A 21150-nucleotide genomic window follows, 5' to 3' on the forward strand; every position below is an offset into this window, starting at 1 on the left:
TCCTCCTGAGGGGTCCCGAGGTGTTTCCAGCCCAAGTAGAATATATAATCAGGATCTGGGGCCTGAAAAACCTGCAAAGGGAGGCGACCCGGAGGCATCCTGACCAAAACTGCAGCTCTGCCTCGAATAATCGAAGCTATAATCCAACATATGATGATACAACAGGAGCCACTGTTCAACTTCTTCCTTCATTTTATAATTAACACTTAAATTACATCTTAAATCTTGCAGAAACTTGTCTTTTTAATATATTTCTTTCCATTCATATACTTCTGTTGATTATCACACAGATTTCTGAGACTGAAAAGAGGCGAAAAGCTCAAAATAAGTACACTGAGAGGAAAGCGACACTAATGCACGTGGGTTTGCCGTGTATGTGTGTGAGCTTTAGCAGAAATTCTCTTTGAAACCTACAAGTAAATCAGTTAATTCTAAGTAATCAGAAGGATGAAACCCTCCTCTATTTAAGATATGGCTTTATTTACCAAAGGTGAGGCCATTTTAATGTAATATTTATGTTGGGAGAGTTTAAGTGACACTGTTGCTTGAAAGATTTCACGTGAACCAGAAGATATCGATATGAAGTTCCTTTTCAAGGCCTTTAACAGCGTAAAACATAGAGAACATAGACACAGAAAGCCGTGTTATCATTTGGATAGATAAAATTCCAGTGGGCTGAGAGGTTGTATTCACCCAGGTCTCATTAAGTAACATCCCATGACAGAAATGAAAGGAGAAAAATAACACTTAAAACATTTTCCATCACATGAGTTTGTGCTGATGCCGCCGGTCATGTGACTCATCGCAGAATGAGGGAGAATATGTGTTAGAAACTGTGATCAATGGAAAGAAAACCACAGAGAGCAGTGTCTGTTTGCTTTATATCAAATATGATAAAGGAAGATGCACACTTTCCTGCATTTAAAAAAAATAAATAAATAAAAGCCTGAAATTTGATTAGAAAGTTTCAGTTTCCCTCTGCAGTGCATGTAAAGGCAATGGCAACAATTGTGGCAGGGAAACCCACAGGAATCATTATTTACATGTATGTACATGTATGTAAATAATCCAGCTTGCACTCTAACAAGCCATTTAAGTTTCTTCTCCCTTGAAGAACCCGATTTTAATTGTATGAAGCTATAAATGACCCTACAGATGAGCCGTATCATGCAAACCACAGGATGGAAACGGGTCATATAAAAGGGATTTAACGAGTCAAAGACCAACGCTGACTCAGAGAACTGCTGTTTTCATCACATTTCGACTCTTTCAGCTCTTTAATTGTTTTATTTTTGGTAGATTTACATCTGGTTTGAGCTGTGACTGATCTGCCACCTTTTACTTACATCTTCATGTCAGTTAGAAAACTGAGAACAACAATCGCATGAACTGTTTTTCCTTTTGTTTCCTTTATGTTTGTTCTGCTGCTTCTTTATGCAAACACAAAAGGGCTCGGCTTATTTAAACTATGTCAAAGAGCTCAGACCTGAAGGGATTAGAGTGGGACTCAGATAAACTAAGCCAATAATTATCCATTACATAGTCTTTATTTAAGTGCTTTTTAACATTTTAGTGCAAAATAGATCAATACCAACTGGAGAATGCTTTTTTTTCTGTGATAAAACCACATGAATTCTCAGTTTCAAAGGTTTCTCTGGCTAAAAGTATGTGGAAGTAGATTCATTTGAAAGAAGATTTCATCTGTTTATGACGTTTTCTTTTTAATTAATTTGAATATTTAAAACATTTTGGCAAGGAAAGATTGGTGTGAGCACCCATCTGCTGGATGTGCGTCATATTTTTGGCATTCAAATGGTTTCGATAGCTGAAAGTATGTGGAAGTGTTTGTGTGGTCAAAAAAGAGGATCTCAATGGCTCAAACCGGTGCAGCAAGAAAATATCATCCATGTGAGGCCAAAATGATGCAGAAAGTTGTGTTTCATGGTCAGTAACGTGGGTCTTCTTGATCTAAAGGCTCATAAGTCGACCTTCACATGGTTGATGGTATTTTTCTGGAAGTGAGTCTTCCAGTAAATTCTCATGTAAAAAGATTTTAAAAAATGTCTAAAAGGAACACATCCTCCTGAGCTCTTCCAGGAACACTGCTTTGAACTTCATGCCAAGACCAAACCGATCTTTGTCATTGTTTTTGGCAAAGTGCTGTTTGTTGGGTTGGGTTGAGTTAATTCCCCATTTTGCAGAGTCCCTGTTGAGCAGGTGAACATCCTGTTTTACACCATCCCACCAAGAACAAAAGACAGCTGATCAGGCCTGGACGTCAGAGAGGGGTTTAAATTGTAGCTTTAAGCATCTTTACATTTTCACTCACGTTTCTGCTCACTTAATTGACGTGCCGTCGCTCTCTCAGATGTTCCAGATGTTTATATTTGTTACTTTAGAGCAGCATCAGAGCAGAGCGACACAGTTATGTTGTACAACATCGAACACGCTTACAGACACAATCTAGAAAATTGTCACGAGGAGAAAGACGAAGGAGAAAATCACCTCAAAGGAATGTTGGACCACTCTTCGTTGTATTGTCGTCACAAACCACATCTGGCATCAAACCTGTGATCTTAAGTGACATCTTGTTTAAGTAGTTGTATCACATTCCAGCTACAGTGAATCATGTTATCCTATGAAAGACGATAAACCACTTTCTCAGACTCAGTTTTTGAGTATTGGACAACTAATTACCAGACTAAATTTCTCTCTTCTCTGCTTGATGTTTAAAAACACATTAAACCCACATAATTGTATTCACTGGGTGATGTTTTTATGATTTTATCAAGTAAGTCTCAGTTTAACTCAGTTCGCAAACTTTTTGCTTGTCAGAACATCTGTTTGGTTTAGCTAAAACTATCACAGCTAAAGTAGATCTTTTTCCCCCATTTGATGATCCGAAACCTTTTTCATAATCACTCAAGTGTTTAACGCGGTTAAACTAATCCAGTTTAGCCAGATCAGAACTCTATTTCACCACTATTGTGTTTCACAGAAACTTTCCTGTTGATACAAAAACAAAGGAAGCACACGCCCACCAGCCAGGTAGTCAGACAGGTGTGTCTACACACAGCTCAGCACCCTATCAGGATGCTGCTACTGAAACAACAGCACTTCTGAGCATCAGCGCTGCCGATATAAATCCTTCCAACAGGGATCAAATCCTCTCAGAGGAGCTGAAACAGCTAAACTCGAACATACGTAGATTCCTGGAACTCATCATCTAACCTTCACAGCATCAAGTAAGTGTCTGAAAACTTAATCTGATCACTTTTAATAACTGGATCCTGCTGTTTATTTGCTCTCTATCGTTATTTATCAGCATGGTTTTAGAAAGCCTGTAAGTTTGTAAATACCTACTTTTTTAAGTAGATCGTTCGAAAGTTTGTGGTGTTGGGCTGCAGTCAAAAAGAAAGAAGATGGACTGATTTTCTGATAAATTCAATAATTTTTTTGTTCATTTTAGCTTGTTTAGCGACTTCAACAGAATTATGATTGTTTAATTGCTATAATTGCAGATAAACCGTTTATTTGAATTAAATATAAAATCCTTAATCTAAAAAAAGAAGTCTTAAGATTTTCCATCTTTAACCTTTAGGTAGTCCAAGCTCTTCAGTTTCATTTGCTTTCATGTGTCCTCCCGACAGGAATGGAGCGCGTATTGATCCTTCTGACCACCACAGTGATGCTCTTCATGGCCACGGGTGTCCAAGCAATGCTGTCATTTGCCAACAATAAAGAGGTTGGTATCCATCAAACCAGACCCCTCCCGGTATATTGCACCACACTAGCACAGTGTACAAAGGTCACTCTAAAACAACGAACCACAGTTGTTTAGCAACCGCTTTTAGACCGTATTTACTTGAAGAAAGGTGGAGGCTTTTAGGGTGCTTTGCATTTACAAGTGGAAGGACTTTGTGTGTTTTATGGGATGAAACTTAAACTGGATTCATTCTTCTGGTAAATCCTGTTTTCTTCAGGAAGGGTGCGAATCTCCACTAAAACCTGGAAAACCCACCTGAAAAGAAATGCAGTTCTTTTTTGTTAAAGGGGAAAGGATACGTTATGGTTAAAAAAAAAACACGGTTATTTATTAAATTTTAACTCTGGCATGCATTATGATGTGCGGTAAGCTTTTTCTTCCTTCTACCCAGCCTGTACTGAGGCCTGGACTTAGTTTTTAAGGACCACACCCCCACCAAGAATAAGATGTCTGAGTTTGGATTTAATTCCATATTTGCAGAAATATGCCATTTCAAAACAAATTACTAAGTAATGACGCCTACAAACGTTGTGCTTGTCTTAGTTATATTGTATATTTTTAAAAAATATGTAGTATATTCTAGATTTAGTCTGACTTTTTATTGCTTCCTACCAGGACCTCAGTACTTCCCTTTTTTCACTTTTATGTACCTCGTGCTCTTAAAGTCCATTTAACGTTTTAATTTTGATCAAATCTGACAAGGTAAAGAATCTCACCTACAATGTGAAAACTCTGACTTTTTGAAAACTATTAGGACACTTAAAATAATCAAAGAATCAGATCAAATAAAATAACAAATAAGTATATGATCTGGTAAGAAATATTTGACTAAAAATACCAATCCCTTGTTTGACTAAGGTTGGATTTGTGGTGTTGGGCTGTAAGTGATGGTTGAGCTTAAAGTGACCTCGATTGGCTTGAAAAGTCATTAATTTACTAGTAAGTGTTTAAGTAAGCATCAGTGTGGTGTTCAAACACAATGAGCAATAAAACAGAACACATCATCCGTGTCTGAGTTGTTTATAAAAGCTGAAGGTTGGAAACTTTCATGTATCAGATCACAAACTCCTGCTGAGTCTTTCATTTTTCCACATCAACACAAACATGAAACTATAGTATCAGTCAGCAGTTAGTCACAATCATACTGGGCTGTTCCTCACAGAAACAAATCCAGAAAATCACACATTTATGACTTCAGTGTTAGATACTCTAAGAACCATCTTCTGACTTTGGCTTTGTCTGTGTTTCAACCAGGTTAACATTACTCGGACAGGGTGTGGAGTCACCAAACTGTGCGTGGAGACACCAGACAACTGTGACCCCACAGGAAACAGCAGCTGTCTTTTTGGATCTGTGACTGCTGGCACCCCGATGCCTCCAAACGGCGTTAACATGTCCTTCGAACTGAGTGGAAACTCCTCTGGTTACATCGCACTGGGGCTCACCTTGAATGAAACTATGGTACAACACTCACAACTCTTATGACACTTCTTTAAAGTTATTAGTCATTATTGTCCTCCTAAATTCTTCTTTGGAAAAGCAACACAGAATTCAAGCTAAAGCATTGATGCTATTCAGTCAGTATCTAAACAATAAAAACATTATTCTGCTAACAAGGAAGAGTGCTTAGAAACTTTTAGCTTTTTACTGAAGGTTCAGCTTTACCACATGACCAAATATTTGACTATTTCCTAACCGAAGTTCACCTAATTAAACTGATGTAGCTACAATAATTTGAACTATGATAGTAAAACTTTAAATAAATCGTTCTTTTCTTTCTTTAATAATTTGAAATGACGATGGCAACATACTAGTATTAATGCCCTAAAATAAATAAATATATCAGCTATATGAAGTATAAATATAATGTCTCTTTTTTTGCCAAATTTAACAACTGCTCAGGCATTTTTTTTATTAGATTTTGAAATTAAACTTCAATTAAACTATTAATGTGGCCATTTTAATATACTTTTAATTCCTTACTTTTATTTTGATATATAAAGCAGTGGTAGGGCAGAATAAGTTTTGCTTTTCAGTGTCAGAAGTTACATAATGTTACATAGGGTTTTACATGAAAGTAAAAGGTGAGATCAGTCATATAGACGTCCTCAAGATGCCCAAAAGAGATGAGTTTAGTTTCTCAAAGACTAAATGTGTTGCTGTGTTCGGTCGTGGCTTTGCGAAGTCAATCATTCACAGCATCACGCTGCTTCTTGACAAATGTAAATATTTGCATTCCTTATTTTATGGTCTTTAAGTTGAATCATTAATGATGCAGCAAATGTCGTATCAGGGTTCCTGATAATGAAATCCATACCACACCTCTTTTTATTTAGGGACCTTTACAGGGCTCTCACACGCATTTCAACAAGTTCACACGCCACACATGACATTTCTCATGCTGAAAAAAATCATAATAAAATAAGTACTGAAAGACCTGTCCAACACCCGGTGGACTCACTCTTGCCTGGACCTGTAGTTTTGGTGAAAGATGATCAATATTATCTATGATCACCAGAAAGCAATCATCTATTGAATATGACCATGTATCAACTATTTTAAGACTAAATATGTTTCATACTGAGTTTACAAAACTGCCCTAAATGTTAAAAAAGACGATGGAAATCAGTAAGCAATAAACTACAATCTGTCTATGCCAAACACGGTCAAACTAGCTGTCCGTGCTAGTATGGTTAATGGACTACATCACCCATAACAACTGATGAGTTTGAGCATTTAAAACTTCTTCTAGCAAACTAAAAATAACCTCTCTGTGCCCTGTAACACTGGCCCAGTTTATTATAATATCACGAAACAGGGGAGGACACATGTGGATATCATTTACAAATGCCAAAGAAAATTAGCCTTTTTGATAACTTGGGAACATTTTTATTTAACTTGTTTATATGTTGTACATTGTTAATTTTACTGTCAAATAAAATAGATTCAAATAGGCTACATTTTGAATTTATGCTGAAGAACTTTTGCATAAGCATTTGTATGACATTTGTGCATTTGTGGTCATAACTGGCACAGTTAGCTACAGTGTTAGAAGTTAGCTTAGGTTGCTAACTAGTGAAGCAAATCTTAAGCGACATTTGAAAAGCTGCAAAAAATCATTTTTGTCTTGCAAGACATTAAGAACCAACATCAGATTATGATGCTGAATGTATTAGATAACATAAATGAAAAACAAATAAAACAAAAAAAGCAGCAAAAGTCTGATTTTTCTTTTTAGAGAGCTAGCCAGGCTAACAAACTAGCATTTACCCCTTTCACAAATACTGGGCAATTTACGTTGAATTGTTGACTTTTTGAAAAATGTTTGTCAGTTATGATCGGACATTTATTGGGCATCTAAATGCATTTGGTTTTTAATAAACATAAAAATTCAGTTAATTATTGAGCCTCATATAGTAGCCACTGGGATGGATAGACAGCGAGTTACAAAATATTTTAAACGAATTAACTACAAAATAAAGATTTCACAAACAACTTGATACGTGTAATGGTTGAATAAATTGCTTGTAAAATAAATATAAATATAATATAAAATAAATATTGACTTCCATTACATTTAATGAAACAGAAAAGAAACTTTCTGTAAAAAAGAACTAACAAAGTAAAACAACAGGACACAGTGCAGAAAAATGATTTGAATTGCAAATAGCGCTTCCTTATGTAAATAAAGTTTCTGCCACTTGGTTGCAAACAAATGGGAGGTATGACCACAGACAAAACAGGAAAGACTGGAAAGTTTTATGCAGAGTAAATAACTTTATCTACTACTACTATTGTGATGTTGAAATGCACCATTGTGTTAACACCAGCTGAGTCTCTAACCACTGCTTCTTTCTTTTAGGGTATCAACATGCTTTTCATCTGTGGACAAAACGGCTCGGATATGTTCTTCTTCCAAGCAGTGAGCAAAAATGGCACCAGTGAAATGTTTGAAGTACTAAACAGGGTGAGGCCTCATTTTCACTGCATCTTTCATATGTGAAACTTACAAACTTATAGTTGCAGCTCCTTCTACAGTATTTTTTTTCTTTTTGGGTCATAATTTATTGTGTGTGCATTTTCTATATAATGGGTCATAATAAATCATAGAAAACACCACATATGACAAGTGAAATGCTTAATCTTCTGGGCTAAATTCTGCTGTATTTTCCTCCCATTTGATTTTGCCATACCTGACTTTGTTTCACATAACATTTTTAGGATGTGATGGAAATACGAGGAACTGTGAATGGCGATATGATCCAGTGTGAGTTCAATGTTCCTGGTTTAAACGCCACCAACACCAGGAGCTTTCACGCGACCACCTTCATCGTCATCCTTGGACATGGAAATGTAATTGGAGGTAAGATTAAGGCACACCTTATCTGAATTTTACTGTGTATTCTTTCATGTGAATGAACACTTATTGCGATACCATGTTAGTTATAAAAATAAAGATGAAAACATCAGCTCATCTTCTTTTCTTTTAACAACTGTCCGTAAACATCTGGGAACCAAGTGAGGACCAGCTGTCGGACTCCTCAGGGTTGGGGTTGTTAAGATGAGATTACCCTCCAAACACTATTTTTCATTTCAACACTTTATTCTTCAGGCAGTCCTGGGCCCCTCAGAGTCGCCCTGACCACCAACCCTCTGAACCTCGCCGACCCGGCCAGCAACGTTAACACAACATCAATGCCCCCGACAGGAGGAGCTGGTCGACCTCATCTCTCTCATGGTAAAATATGCACGACCATTTTGAAGTTTTAAGGCCTCGGGTGCTCAATTTCAGGGGGATTCAGGAAAGCTTGAGCTTTGAGGACGATTCAGAGTACCAGGGCCACAGTTGTTGAGGAAACAATCTAATAAGTGTACAAATAAAATCAAATAGTGAAGTATTGAATTAAATTCTCTTGGCGCAGACGTAGATGTTTCTCAACTTAGTAAAGTGTTTGTGTTTATTTCACATTTTGCTGCGACACCATATTGGTATGTGATAATACAGGCTGGCAGTTACACATCTGCATACTCAGTTTTCTGCCACTTGTAGATAAAACCACGATCTGTTTGGTATAACTTTCACATGACAGTCTCTGATAAATACCTTTTGTGTCTTTTCCCCGGCAGCTGGGCTGCTGCTGCTGAGCATCCTCACGCTGGGCGTCCTGAAGACAGTCTGAGTCCAAAAGGGAAGCTGTGACCCGACGAAGACGCTATGAAGGCAGCCATTTTACACATTGGAGAAAACTGAGTGTGGAACTATTTATAACGTTTTTTTTCCTACTTAACAAATTAAGATCTTTTGCAGTATGTTTGCACCTCATGAATACTCAGGGCTGAAGAAATTGATGAGTTTCAGTCAGCAAATGTTAGATTTTTCCTTCTTTACTTTTCAATTTTGTCCATATAAACTGTGATCAGAGTCAAATTTTCCCACGTACAGTAAACACAACCTGTCTGTAAATGCACTCTTACAGACTTGTGTCAAGCGTGAGCTGATCTTGTCTGTTTAGTCTAACTTCAGCCAACAAACCCAGACCATGGTGGTTGTGTTTTAAGTTAACTGTGACCAATCTATCGCTGAATGGATGACAAAAGACCTTACCTAACCTGTAAACAATACAGTTGAAACTTTTTTGAATCTCGTTTGTGGTAAAACAACTTCTCCCACCACGGTACGGTTAACAGAACAAGGTTTTCTGGTTACACATTAAGCGCATATTCACGCCTCATCTGGGTGAGACGCGTGTGTCTCACAGTTAAATGCTGATTTGTTGAAGGTAAACCAAGACTTTTATATTCTTTAAAACTCATAATGTGGCCTGACAGATGTTTAGTTGATTCACTCCTGTATTCACAGAAGCATCCACTGACGGCTCATTTGGAGCTGAGGCAACCAAAGCACATCTTGTATATTTATGTAGAGATCAGACTATGAATCAATAGAAGATTTATGAGAAACTATTTTGATAAATGAATGAACTCACCATTTTGTTTGACTTCTGATTAAAAGGATTAATTAAGAAAATTATTTGGACACTCCGAGTGTCCAAAGCTCTTTTTCTTTTTATACTGCACAGATGAGTAATATATGTTTATGTGTAACTCCCTGTTTTTTTTTAAAATATTTTGTAAAGTCTGACACATGTCAAACCCATAATCTGAAATAAAATATATTATCGTACACTGTGTGTTATTTAGGTTTTATACACCAAGAGTCCACTCAGTTGTCATTAGAAAATTTGCCAAGCAAGAGACTGGCCCTGCAACTTTGATGCTTATATGGTTCAATTATATAATTGTTGGAGTAATATCAATAATAATAATAATATTATTATATAATATAGTTAATATACCAACGTAATATCAATTATATCAAGTATGGAGCCGCCAAAGTGCCGATGAGCTCCGTTAATCTGTTGAGTTGTGACAGAGATGACTTCACCTTATTTCAGCAAGTTGAAAAGAGGCACTTTTATTTTGATCTCTCTCATGATTTGGATGTTTTTTTTAGTCACTATGTGAAGCTTTGGTCAACATTACAAGTTACAGTCACAGAAGTCACTTTATAGTCTCTATATCTGTTTATGAGAGCTTTTTTAATAGCTACACCTCCTCCAAACAAATGAATTTAGAAAAAGTTCAAATTTATCTGCAAACTTATCTTTGCATTCCTCCTGAATATTGTCGCATTTTAAGAGGTTTTTATTTTTCTAAAGATGTCAAAGGTTTTCTGGTTTGGGTGTTTTTCGTTCAGGTCGCAGGTCCACGGTTTCAGGAGCTGTCAACACATCAAAAGTTGTCCTAGCTGAGGTAAAACTGAAGCTTACAGTTTCATTTACAACTGAAGTGCAGATTTAAAGCAGGAACTGCAGGTTGAGTTAGTTATGCATGTACAGACCGAGTTGTTTTCTTCTCATCACATGATCTCAGGAGGTGACAGCTTTGTGGCCAAAGCTGCCACAAACTCAGACACAAAATTTCCCCGCACAAAAGAAACCATAAGCGCATGTTTGATTTTAATATTTTATTGCAATTTATTCCTTTACAGTTAAACTGAAAAGTATATATATATATAAAAAAAAAGAAAAAAAAGAACTGACTTTAACATACAGACACACAAGGTCAAACAAACTCACCGAAGAAGAAAGAAAAGACACAGAAGCTAAAAACTGTCTTTTGTTGCTGAAATCCGCCCTCACGTTAAGACATGTCCGTCGAGCTGTTGCCTCTGAGAACATCAGAACATAACCAGTCCATGTTCCTGCCTTCCTCCTGAAGACAAGTAAAAACACAAACCTACAGCTATCTATTCCCGTTACAGTGATACTGGAAGACAACAAAAACAAACAAAAAAAAAGGGGACATCTTCAGGGATGTGACAGGGTGTGCGCACCATGCTTGTGTTTGTACGTTTGAGTTTCTATCTACAACATGAGTGTTAAAACAGGAGTCCGAGCTCCTCGTAGAGTACGCCGCCTCTCCCGCTGTGGTCCAAGTCTACGAATCATCATCGCCGTTCACGCTGTCTGCATCATCGTCATCTCCTTCCACATGCTCTCCTTCTTCTTCCTCCTCTTCGTCCTCCTCCCTCTCTTGACTTTTCACCTTTGAAAGTAGCAAAAAATGTAAGAAATTTAAAAAGCCTTGCGAGCCTCAAGCTTGGTTTACACGTATGCGACTGATCGGCCTGTAAAATCATAGATATACAGACGACAGATGAAAAAACACGCCATCGGCACGTCCACACTGCGTTTCTCCAACTTTTTCCCATGCGTGGCCTTCACAAAAATGCTGCATGATGTGTGAACACGGTGCATGAACTCTGTACGTTTCACAGCTTTAATGCTAACGTTGGCTATCACGGCTAAAGTTTCGCTTGAATGCGACCGTCCAACACGTCCTTGTTAGTCTGTTCACCGTTTACCCGAAATCCACAACAAAAGTCTAAATTTCAGAATTATCTTTAGTCCACTTATGAGGACACGAGGCGTTCAGAGTCTGACTGAAGTTAAGCCGTCAGAGTTTTGTTTGTAACTATTCTTTCTGTAAGACAGGAATACGTTTAAAGCTTGTGTCATTTCACCGGCGACTCATTACAGAACATGAAATAACTCTGACATCACATCCCACCTCTTCCTCCTCCAGCAGGTCTCCCTCCTCCTCCTCGTCCTCCTCATCGTCCTCCTCCTCTTCATCTGAGTCGTTCATGTCCTGGCTCTCCCTCTCCCTCTTTATTCCGTCGTCCTTCTTGTTGCTGGAGTGTGGGGGGGAGGTCACCTCGCCTGGCTCTGGTTTTATGCTCTTAGCTGTTGACACACAGGAGGGAACATTCATTCACGATAACATGTCATCTATTAACCTCAAAGAGAAACTGGAAGGCGTTCTGGTTAATACCAAAACCTCCTACCCGACTTCTTGCTGTGGTCCTTCTCCATGCGCTCCAGGCTCTCCAGCAGGTCGTCTACTTTGATTTTAATCTGGCTCAGCTCTCGCTTGATGGTCTGCAGTTCATCCACTCTCACTGCAGGGACATGAGAGGGAGGTGTGAAACTCTCCTTTCCACACGCTGAAAACACGTTTCCCAGTAAAACGAACATGTGAATTTATGTGAAGTGCAAGAAGAAAAGTGTTGTCATTTATCACAAAGTGCTTCAGAAAACTAAATTCAACCAGGCAAGACAGATAGTCAAAGTTTAAAGGTCTGTAAAAAGGAATCCTTCAGCTGTGGTCGTTTTTAAACATGCTGTGGTGTCCCAGGTCTTCTGTCACTAAGGGGAAGTTGAGAGGTTTAGACCATGGAAGGTTTCATTTCCTTTTAGGTTAAATCATAACTACTGGGAGGGAAAGCTGGAGTTTAAGTAACAAACATTTAAAAGAAAATCCTACTTATTTCTACCTGCAGAGTCACTGTCATGCTTTAGTGTTGTTGAGGATTAGGTTACTTAGATTAGATTCTAATCCGGTCTGGCTGTTTGTGACCCCCATCGTAACCTGTGCAGGACTTTGTTGTCGTCTTCAGCCACTACTTAAACAAACTGCCTTGTTTTTGTTCACCCACAGAAAACCCAAATCCCGTATATAGACATCTACGGAGCTTTAGATGCAGTGACGAGGCCGTCGGGACACCCACTTGCTCTGGATGACGAGGTCCTCTGACTGCTCTTGGATGAAGAGAAGCTGCTTTTGGTCCGCCGGCTGCTTCCTCCGCTCAGGCTGACTCGCGGGCGTTTGGATGGGATCACGGCCCGCGATAGAGGAGGCGGCGGGGCGGGGACGCGGGACGGGTACGAGTACATTCTGGTGTCAAACAAGAGCGGGGAAAGTATTCAATGAAATCCCATGAGCTCCTGCTAATGTAAACAAAATGCTTCAACACTTTCACTCACCTGTCATAATAATCTCTCTGAAAATCATAGTCGAGTTCGAATGAAGAGCTGCTATACGGGGAAAAGCAAACAAAGCAAACAAAGAGTCGGTGTGAGGAAATATGCCATTAGGACAGTTTCACTGCATTCCTTCTGGTGTTCTCTTTAGACCGCAAACTTCATCTTTAGTGGCAACACTCGCTCGTGGTGTTTTTACTGAGAAAAACGTCCAACAGCTGTAACATTATCACACAAACTGACCTGTACATGTCTCCTGCAGAGCGCTTGGTGGTTTTTGACCGGTGTGGTTTCGGTTCTCCAGCCAGGTTGATGTCTGAGGAGCAACAGATCGATCAGAGAGTGACGCCAAGGCCTTACGGACATTAAATTTACACAAGTGTCTTCAGCGGTGGTGGTTTTACCAGCATCGTGATGTTATGTTCCCCTCACATTCCTTCCATAAGAGCACTGACAGCAGCGCCTCTTAGATTTAACTGTGTTTCATTACCCCATTCACATCATTTGTTATTGGATTTATCTAAAGTCAATGTCCCAATTGGACTACAGTCTACATCCCTGCAGCCTACAACCACTTGTAAATTCCTTTATCTGGGATGTATCTTTTGCTCTTGCAGTTATTTTTCTTCAGGGCAGTCTAAAACTGTCTGAAGTCATCGGTTAAGTGAGAGCAGCAAACCTTTCGGAGCATTTCCTGTGTGCATGTAGGTCAAAGTTAGTCCTTCATACTCTGCAGTAGCTGCTCAAGTGGCAAAATGTCTGGTTTCTATACTGATAAACAGTGGTCAACCACTCAGTGCACGGAGACACGAGCGGAGACTGGAGCTGTTGTCTTCGTAGCACCATGACTCCCCGTGACACAGCCGTGCACGTTGCAGGCAAACAGAAACACAAAGCAGGACTCAGGCAGAACTCAGGAGAGGACACAACCTGCTGCGTTCACACAAGTTTTGCCTCTGAAACAGAAGTCTAATTGTTCTGGAACTTCCTAATTTACAAATCAACAACAGTTTTCTACTCCTGCTCGGTTAACACACATAAAGTCTGGTGTTGAATGGCATTAAGTGACCTTTGTTGAAGCAGCAGATGGCAGCTCCAGGGGAACAAAGGCCAGTGCTGTGATATTATTTCATGTTTGTCGTTTATGAGAATGAGCTTTTAGTGGGCGGTTTTCACTTTTCCAGAAAACCTTCAGGCTTTTTATATCCTGCTCTTAAACACAGTCCAACTGCAGGAAAGGTTACAGTGGACACAACCAAAAAGGGTGAAAAAGAGCGTCATGCTCACACTTCCTCAGATTTTACAGTTGTGAGTGTGATCAATCTTCTAGAAAAGGATTCTTTGATGTAATATTGTTTGAAATACACACAAAGACCGAGTCCTCACCCAACACTTGACCCACTATCATCCTCCCGTCTTCCCCGCCGACAGCGGCTCGGGCGTTCCTCTCATTGGCGTACTGAACGAAGGCGTAGCCCTTGTGGATGGAGCAGCCTACGATCTTCCCATATTTGGAGAAGATGGCCTCGACATCTGCCTTGGTGACCAGCAGGGTGTTGAGGTTACCGATGAAGACCCGGGAGTTAAGGGAGCGCGGGTCGGTTTTGTTGGTGACGTTGCTGCTGGCCATCAGGCTGGAGGTGGTAGGTGAACGACTGACAGAAAGACACACACACACATTAAGGATTTAGAGGCAGGACGTGAACCAAAAACCCAGCTGCAGGGACTATGACTCCAGACGATCTGCAGGGTTCCCTGAGGAATGAAGGCCAAGGCAACGACAGCTGAGCATGACGGCACAGGAGTAAGGTGGAGGAAGTTAAGACTTATCATCTGCTTTGGAAACTCAGCCTTATTCTGTTGCTTCGATAGGCCTCTTTATTTATCAAAGAGGCCGTAATGGCAGTGTCATAACAAACCAGAGAAGCCCCTTAAAGACGAGCATCAAGAGGCCTTTAATCAGCTCAAACACATTACCAGTGAGTGACTGAAGGACTGGCACAAGCATGGCTTGGCTTCATGCAAATGTCCCAAAAGACACTGATAACTAAATGTGACCGCAGATGAGCTACTGCTGTTAAGAATGCAGGATGTTGTCTTTTAAAGCCGGCCTCTGTGGAGTCCCTTTAATATAATAAAGTGAAAAAATGTGTAAATACAGCTGTGCTGTAAGATTAGCCTCAGGTTCCACATTAGCAGAAATTACTGTTCATAAACTGTCTTTTTTTGCTTAATGCAAAGACGAAGCTCAATGTAATGAGTCATCACAGGAATGCGCTACAAACTGCATCGACACACATCCGCAGAGCAGTTCTGCCCCCCCCACGTGCTTATCTAAGGTTATTACCCATTACACTTTAACAGTTAATTTTCTAAAAACCGTTTCTTCCTCTACTCCAACAAACACCAAAGAGTTATTCATCAGATTTAGGAACATAAAGCGGTGAGATCAAATGACTTCCTATCATTAGTACCCACTGAACACCACACCATGTGACACAGAAAAGGAACTTCTGAAAGAGGTATTCGTACATCACAGGCCTGATCAGGAGAAGGTTGGCACTCAGTATTTTAACTCCATGGCTCCACATTATCCGAGAGCCTGTTGATGCTTTTGTGCAATAATAATCGCCAACTAACCTATTGGTTGATATGCTCATTTCTCTCAGCGGGTGTTTTTGAAAAGCAGTTTTGACAATAATACATTTAAAAAGGTCAAAATCAAATCCAAATCATTAGTAAAGCACCAACAGTACGTTATTCATGCTTGAATTTGCAGGCTGTGTAAACTCTACTGGCCGTATTTAACCGAGCTCAATGTGGTCATTAAACAGGTTAAAAAATAACTTTTCTGGCACAAGGAAGGGCCTTGTGTGCGACTCTGGAAACATGAAAACAGAAGTGGCATCAACAGTAACCTCCCCGAGCTGACGGGGAGAGGGAGGGGGTTTAACATTCATCACTCACTCCATAGCGTCTGTGTGCAGGGCTGTCGTCTGATGTTTGACACTGTGGCTGGGCTCAGTTTGGGCTGGTGTCTTGACCTTCACCTTCGCCCCTCTCGATTTATACTGAGGTGACAGAAAACACACCTCAGTCAAGCTGGGCAGGGTTATCTTGTACCAAGTCTTACCTGGCTGGAGTGTGTGCAGGAGTCAGTGACGAGGCAAACACAGAAAGAGGAGCTCCAGCAAGCCACTGAGGGGGCTAAAACTAGACACCAATGCATGTTTAAATACTACATCTATTGCTTTGCGATATCAAATCTATTCTGAAAACACACGACACAAAACTATCACATTCCCACCATTAAGAAAGGGTGCTGGTTTGAGCACCAGTCGGTCGACAAATGCTCTGATAAGTGAAGCCTTTATGAAAAGTGGTTGAAGCAGCTCAGAGCCGAGTTGATACTTTATTATCAATGTGTCTGATGACCCTTTACAAGTGTAAGTTAAGCACACGCCGTTTAACAAAGATAATAACATGTAGTACCAGTCCAAGGTTTGGACACACCTACAGACTGAAAGTGAACGTCTCTTATCAAACAGAGAATGTGAGCTTTCTTTGTTCATGTTTAGAAATACTGAAAGCAATCACTGATTACTGAAGAGTTGACAGACTCTACTGGAGATAGGATTTTTCATAGACCCAGTTCTCATAAATGATATGTTTCCTTCAGCTTGATTAAGGAGGAGCAGAGTGACATTACACTGCAGAACCGTCACCTACCAACACTCAAATAAACCAACATTAAACACAGCGTCCGATGATGTCAACACGAGCACTTTCATCATCATCATCATCATCATCATCAAAAGTCTGGAGCCGAGCGTCAACATCTCCATTTTCTTTCAGTGAAAACAAAAGAGGTTTCACTATCGACACTCATTTATGTGATAAGTGCCAGAACCTTTAAACTTTCTATAGAACATAAAACTCTGTTTGAAATCAGTGTTGCCAGGTTGGCTTATTTAAGCAACTTTGGGTCACAGATTGGTGGGTTAGCTCATTTTGGCTTAATCTAAATTTGCCCATTTGAAGTAGAATAAAAATGAAATTTTGTCCTCTCCTCCAACCTTGTTCTTCCTCCATCCGCACAGCTGTTAAGACAGTCAGTGAGACTAGTCACACAGGGTGGAGTTCCTGCAGCTACTTTGCCAACAAAGCGGAAACATACAGCAAATATTGGGTTAAAACACTGGATTCATTTGAATCACTTGAACATATCTAAGCAGCTGCTGGCAGCAGGGACAACAAAAATGGAGATTTATTGTGTCAACGATGAACATAAAAGCAACAATGCTAACATTAATGAAGATTATGGGAGAGATGAGGCTTTGATTTAAAGTAGACTTGTAGCTTTTTTGTTTTTAGCCTTGAATGTATGGAAATATATTTTTAATGCTGGTTTGCAGGTCTACTTGTATTCCATTATGTTTTTGGGTGGATTTATGCTGCAACTTAATTCTTTATGTATGTATATATGTGTGTCTCAGGGCTTTCTTTATTGATATCATTACCTAAAAAACAAGATTGTATAGTTTCACAGCCCTGTTTGCTTGTTACTGTCACAACACCTGGCAACACTGGTTTGAATGACTTTGTTTTTATTTCACATGAACGGTATTTTCCTCACAGGTTCCATCTGTTATATAAAGACCAAGGCCCAACACAAATGATCCACTGGCCATCTTCCCTCCATTTTCTGCAGGTACGGAGTCCGGTTTCTCTTTAAACTGAGGGCTGTTGGTCTTTTCATCCTAAAAAATGAGGAGTTTTCAGATGTAAACTACGAACGGAGCATTTGGCAAATGCCAAGGTAAAGATTTCGAGAACATTTTAGCCTTAAATAGCTGATTCCTATGAGCCTGCAGCGCTAAAAACTAGTAGGAGGGCCTAGAACTAGGATTGGGTCCTAAACAGAGTTAATGGGTGTTAACTACGGCCTTTAGATTAATGTAAGGACGTTGTTTGAATTTGGTACACATTAAACAGTCATCTTTCTCATAAAATGTTTAATCAAATGTTTGTTGTGACGTTATGCAACAAAAACCCAAGGCCGCTGGCAGTCCGGCGCATTCAAAATCAGAAAAATCAAAATAAAATTAGAAAAAAAAAAAATTCACTCATCATGCGAAAGAAAAAGAAAAATCGGGGAGGGGAAAAACTCCTTAAAAAGCTGACCGAGCCAGAAAAGTAAAGTCTAGGAATGTTTTTGTTAAAAATTACCTAAACCATCCACAAAACCCGCCTTGAAAGCGACAGCGCCACCGCCAGGCTTCAGTGTGAACCACAGGCCCTGCGCTAGCCTCGGGGGCTCAAAGCCGGCTAGCATGGCTAACGTTAGCCAACCACCAATTGAAAAGCATGAAAAAAATACACAGCAATATGACCAGTTCTTGTGCTTGCAAAAACCAAAACTTGCAAAATTCTGATAAATATGCAGCCGATAATCAGTAATCAATCGTGGATCGGGGGGATGCTGCGGCCACCAGAGCAACTGAGCCTCTGACGCCGTTAGCTAGCGCTAACGTTAAGAGCGTGCCAAAAAAAACAAATCAGTCCCGTCAAGGAAAAATCTTCAATGTAAAGGCTAGAAAAATTCAAACTAGACAAAACTTGCAAAAATAGGAGAATCTGTAGCTAATATGCATCCAAAGCGTTGTCTCTAAAAACAACAAGCATCGTTCGAGTCTTTGAGGGGGACGAGCATTTCCACGTTAGCTAAGCTAGCTACCCCGCTAGCCAGCACATTATGTCCTGTCCACTGGCAAAATAGAAAAAGCATCGTAGGAAAAAAAATCCAAAAACAAAAGAAAAAGGAAGGAAAAATGAAAAATGTCTGGGGACAAAATACTCACCACGACCTTTACGAGCAAAATGTCTTGCTTTCGGTAAAATCTGTCAAATTATTTAGGTCGTCCTTTTGGTGCACAATCGAGCTTTCTTCTAGCCAAACGAGCTAACGTTAACGGGCGATGGCGCAGCAGTGGGCAAGTGTGTTGGTTTTGTATCACAAGCCAGTCCGGGATAGGCGGAGTTTGTAACAGAGGTGTTAACGTAAGTAGCAACGCTCCACCGGTACAAATTAATAATCAAAACGAGCTCTACAATTGATTTTGGAAATCATTACGCCGTGCTTCCAAAATAAAATCTCTTGATATATTGGTGTTGATTTATCTGTTTTCTTTTTCGAAGCAACAAAGGCCTTTAATTTCATGTTTGTTCCCTCCTTTTTAAACAAGTAACTATAATAAGTTATTTGTAAGGCATATTCATTTCTCTTTACGCGCATTTATTGTTTACTTTGTGTCACAAGACCTAATTTACTGTTGCCACTTCTTACATTTTTCTCAACTGTTTAATATTTTTATTTGGTATAAAAGGCTATTTGATGGGAGTATAAAAAGGGATTGTACTCATTTCGGCTACAGAACAGTGGGGACCGTGAGGCAATATGTATTTAAGTGAAATAACTCCGTGTGCCTAATTGATTAGATTATAGATTAGTGTTGCAATAGTTACTGGAAATCATACCTCGTTTAATTTTTTTTCTGCATGTGGAGTGAACATGATATCAAATACAATGTTAGTAAGAGTGCTGCTGAGGTTTGTAGAACTAAAGAAGACAAATGTCTTCGGTACCCACATTTTAAATGGTCCGATAGTAACCTTAGTGTCTGTAATGGGTTTAAATACCTCAGAAATACCTAAGAAATGTTGATTATGATCAAATGACAGATGATGAGGATATTTATAGACAATGCTCAAGCAAAAATTCTGCTGATATTAAGTGCATGCACAGATGGGGTAAGGATGTCTTTGTTTTTGGCATTTATGCTACTCTATTCTGCAAACCTGTGGTCAAATGAAAGAAAAGCTGGTCTGCAGAGACTTCAAGTTGCCTGTAATTATATCATGGGATTATCATTTAGGAGATCGAGATGGTGCAGTGCAGAAAATGAACTTTTTTAAAATCTATATTGTACGATTTAGAAGAATACGATACAATTTCATACATTTTTATTTTTCAAGATATATTTTCGTGTGTGTTTGTATGTTATTTAATTGTGTGCATTTTTTTGTCTTAGACCCTGCGTCTGTAATACATTTGAAATTAATTACATTGAACATAACTTGTGGACTCTCCGTAAAGACCTGTGGTTTATTACCACAGTCAACCAGGAGGTGGCGATGTTGGTATAAATTAGATGACAGGTGAGCCTGGCATTACTGTGACACAGTAGAATTTGGCAGAGGTTACAATGCGCAACCTTTTTAATTGGGTAACAGGTTTGTGAAAAGTTGAGCAACACGAAGTACTGCTGTTGAGAAACAAGTGAAAACAATCCAAAATAAGGCTGTGGCACTGTGGAAGAATCATAAAAAAAACATTGTAGTGCTGATTATTTTGTCACCAGTTCTGGGCAGATTATTCTATTTTTTGCCTGGCGTGAATACTAAATAAAGCTGCTTTCTCAATCAGACTCACAAATGAAGTTGACAGATAAAATAAAACTTTAGGAGGCTGTCCAAAAGGCTTTTGATGTTCTGATAGAGGAGCTAGTAAATGGATTAACAGAACTACCTTTGAAACAATCACGCAAACCTATCTAAGCAGCAGGTGTGCAATCAGGAGGGTTATAAGAAAGAAAGAAATCCACAGAAGTGGCTAAACTCGCTGAGGTCCTCTAGTGTACAGGTGCGGAACAACATATATTCTCCATAACACATTTATGTGTTGATAAAACGCAGATAAAGCGAGCATTGTTATTGTCAGTGTCATGACTTACACTTGCAACTTTTATTTCACTATAATGTTTCCCAGCTGTTTTGACTGGCAACTATCTAAAGTAAGATCATATCTGCTCGTGACCTCTTGAACAATCACACGCAAATCTGACGCAAGTCATTCACCAAACAATGATTTTCTGATCTAAATTGGTCCCTGTTAAGACCTATGATATGTTTTTAGAGGCCTGATGGGGTGAGAATTTT

General features: G+C 39.4%; 2 protein-coding genes across 6 annotated transcripts; one reads left to right on the plus strand and one right to left on the minus strand.

The window, feature by feature from the left end:
• Positions 1–3120: 3120 nt before the first annotated feature.
• On the plus strand, positions 3121–9950 carry LOC140268272 (putative ferric-chelate reductase 1). The gene is made up of 7 exons (XM_072363038.1): positions 3121–3245; positions 3651–3745; positions 5021–5227; positions 7629–7733; positions 7988–8129; positions 8379–8504; positions 8894–9950. Exons 2-7 carry the CDS (start codon positions 3653–3655, stop codon positions 8944–8946), a joined length of 726 nt encoding a protein of 241 aa, XP_072219139.1. The 5' UTR covers positions 3121–3245; positions 3651–3652; the 3' UTR covers positions 8947–9950.
• An 828-nt stretch (positions 9951–10778) lies between these two features.
• On the minus strand, positions 10779–19152 carry LOC140268923 (heterogeneous nuclear ribonucleoprotein C-like). 5 transcript variants are annotated; one of them, XM_072363922.1, is made up of 9 exons: positions 19014–19152; positions 16120–16223; positions 14539–14807; positions 13396–13468; positions 13156–13203; positions 12900–13066; positions 12177–12335; positions 11900–12075; positions 10779–11374 (listed from the first exon to the last, which is right to left on the minus strand). In XM_072363922.1, the coding sequence occupies exons 2-9, from the start codon at positions 16122–16124 to the stop codon at positions 11267–11269; spliced, it is 1005 nt and encodes a 334-aa protein (XP_072220023.1). In that variant the 5' UTR covers positions 16125–16223; positions 19014–19152; the 3' UTR covers positions 10779–11266. The 5 variants fall into 5 exon arrangements, with proteins under 5 accessions (XP_072220023.1, XP_072220025.1, XP_072220024.1 ...); XM_072363924.1 differs by having other exon boundaries at positions 12177–12290; positions 19014–19151; XM_072363923.1 differs by having other exon boundaries at positions 12177–12290; positions 13156–13206; positions 19014–19151.
• Positions 19153–21150: the final 1998 nt, after the last annotated feature.

The sequence above is a fragment of the Leuresthes tenuis genome, unplaced genomic scaffold (assembly GCF_036924035.1).
Source record: "Leuresthes tenuis unplaced genomic scaffold, fLeuTen1.0.hap1 SCAF_14, whole genome shotgun sequence".
Classification (NCBI taxonomy): Eukaryota; Metazoa; Chordata; class Actinopteri; order Atheriniformes; family Atherinopsidae; genus Leuresthes; species Leuresthes tenuis.

Excerpts from the sequence above, each read along its gene's own strand:
- LOC140268923 (XM_072363920.1), bottom strand. Across the intron at positions 13,469-14,538 it reads GATAGTGGGTCAAGTGTTGG|ACATCAACCTGGCTGGAGAA; the intron begins GTGAGGACTCGG and ends GTTGCTCCTCAG. Across the intron at positions 12,076-12,176 it reads GGACCACAGCAAGAAGTCGG|CTAAGAGCATAAAACCAGAG; the intron begins GTAGGAGGTTTT and ends GTGTGTCAACAG.
- LOC140268272 (XM_072363038.1), top strand. The coding sequence starts at position 3,653 with ATGGAGCGCGTATTGATCCTTCTGACCACCACAGTGATGCTCTTCATG. Across the intron at positions 8,130-8,378 it reads ACATGGAAATGTAATTGGAG|GCAGTCCTGGGCCCCTCAGA; the intron begins GTAAGATTAAGG and ends TTTATTCTTCAG. Across the intron at positions 8,505-8,893 it reads TCGACCTCATCTCTCTCATG|CTGGGCTGCTGCTGCTGAGC; the intron begins GTAAAATATGCA and ends TTTCCCCGGCAG.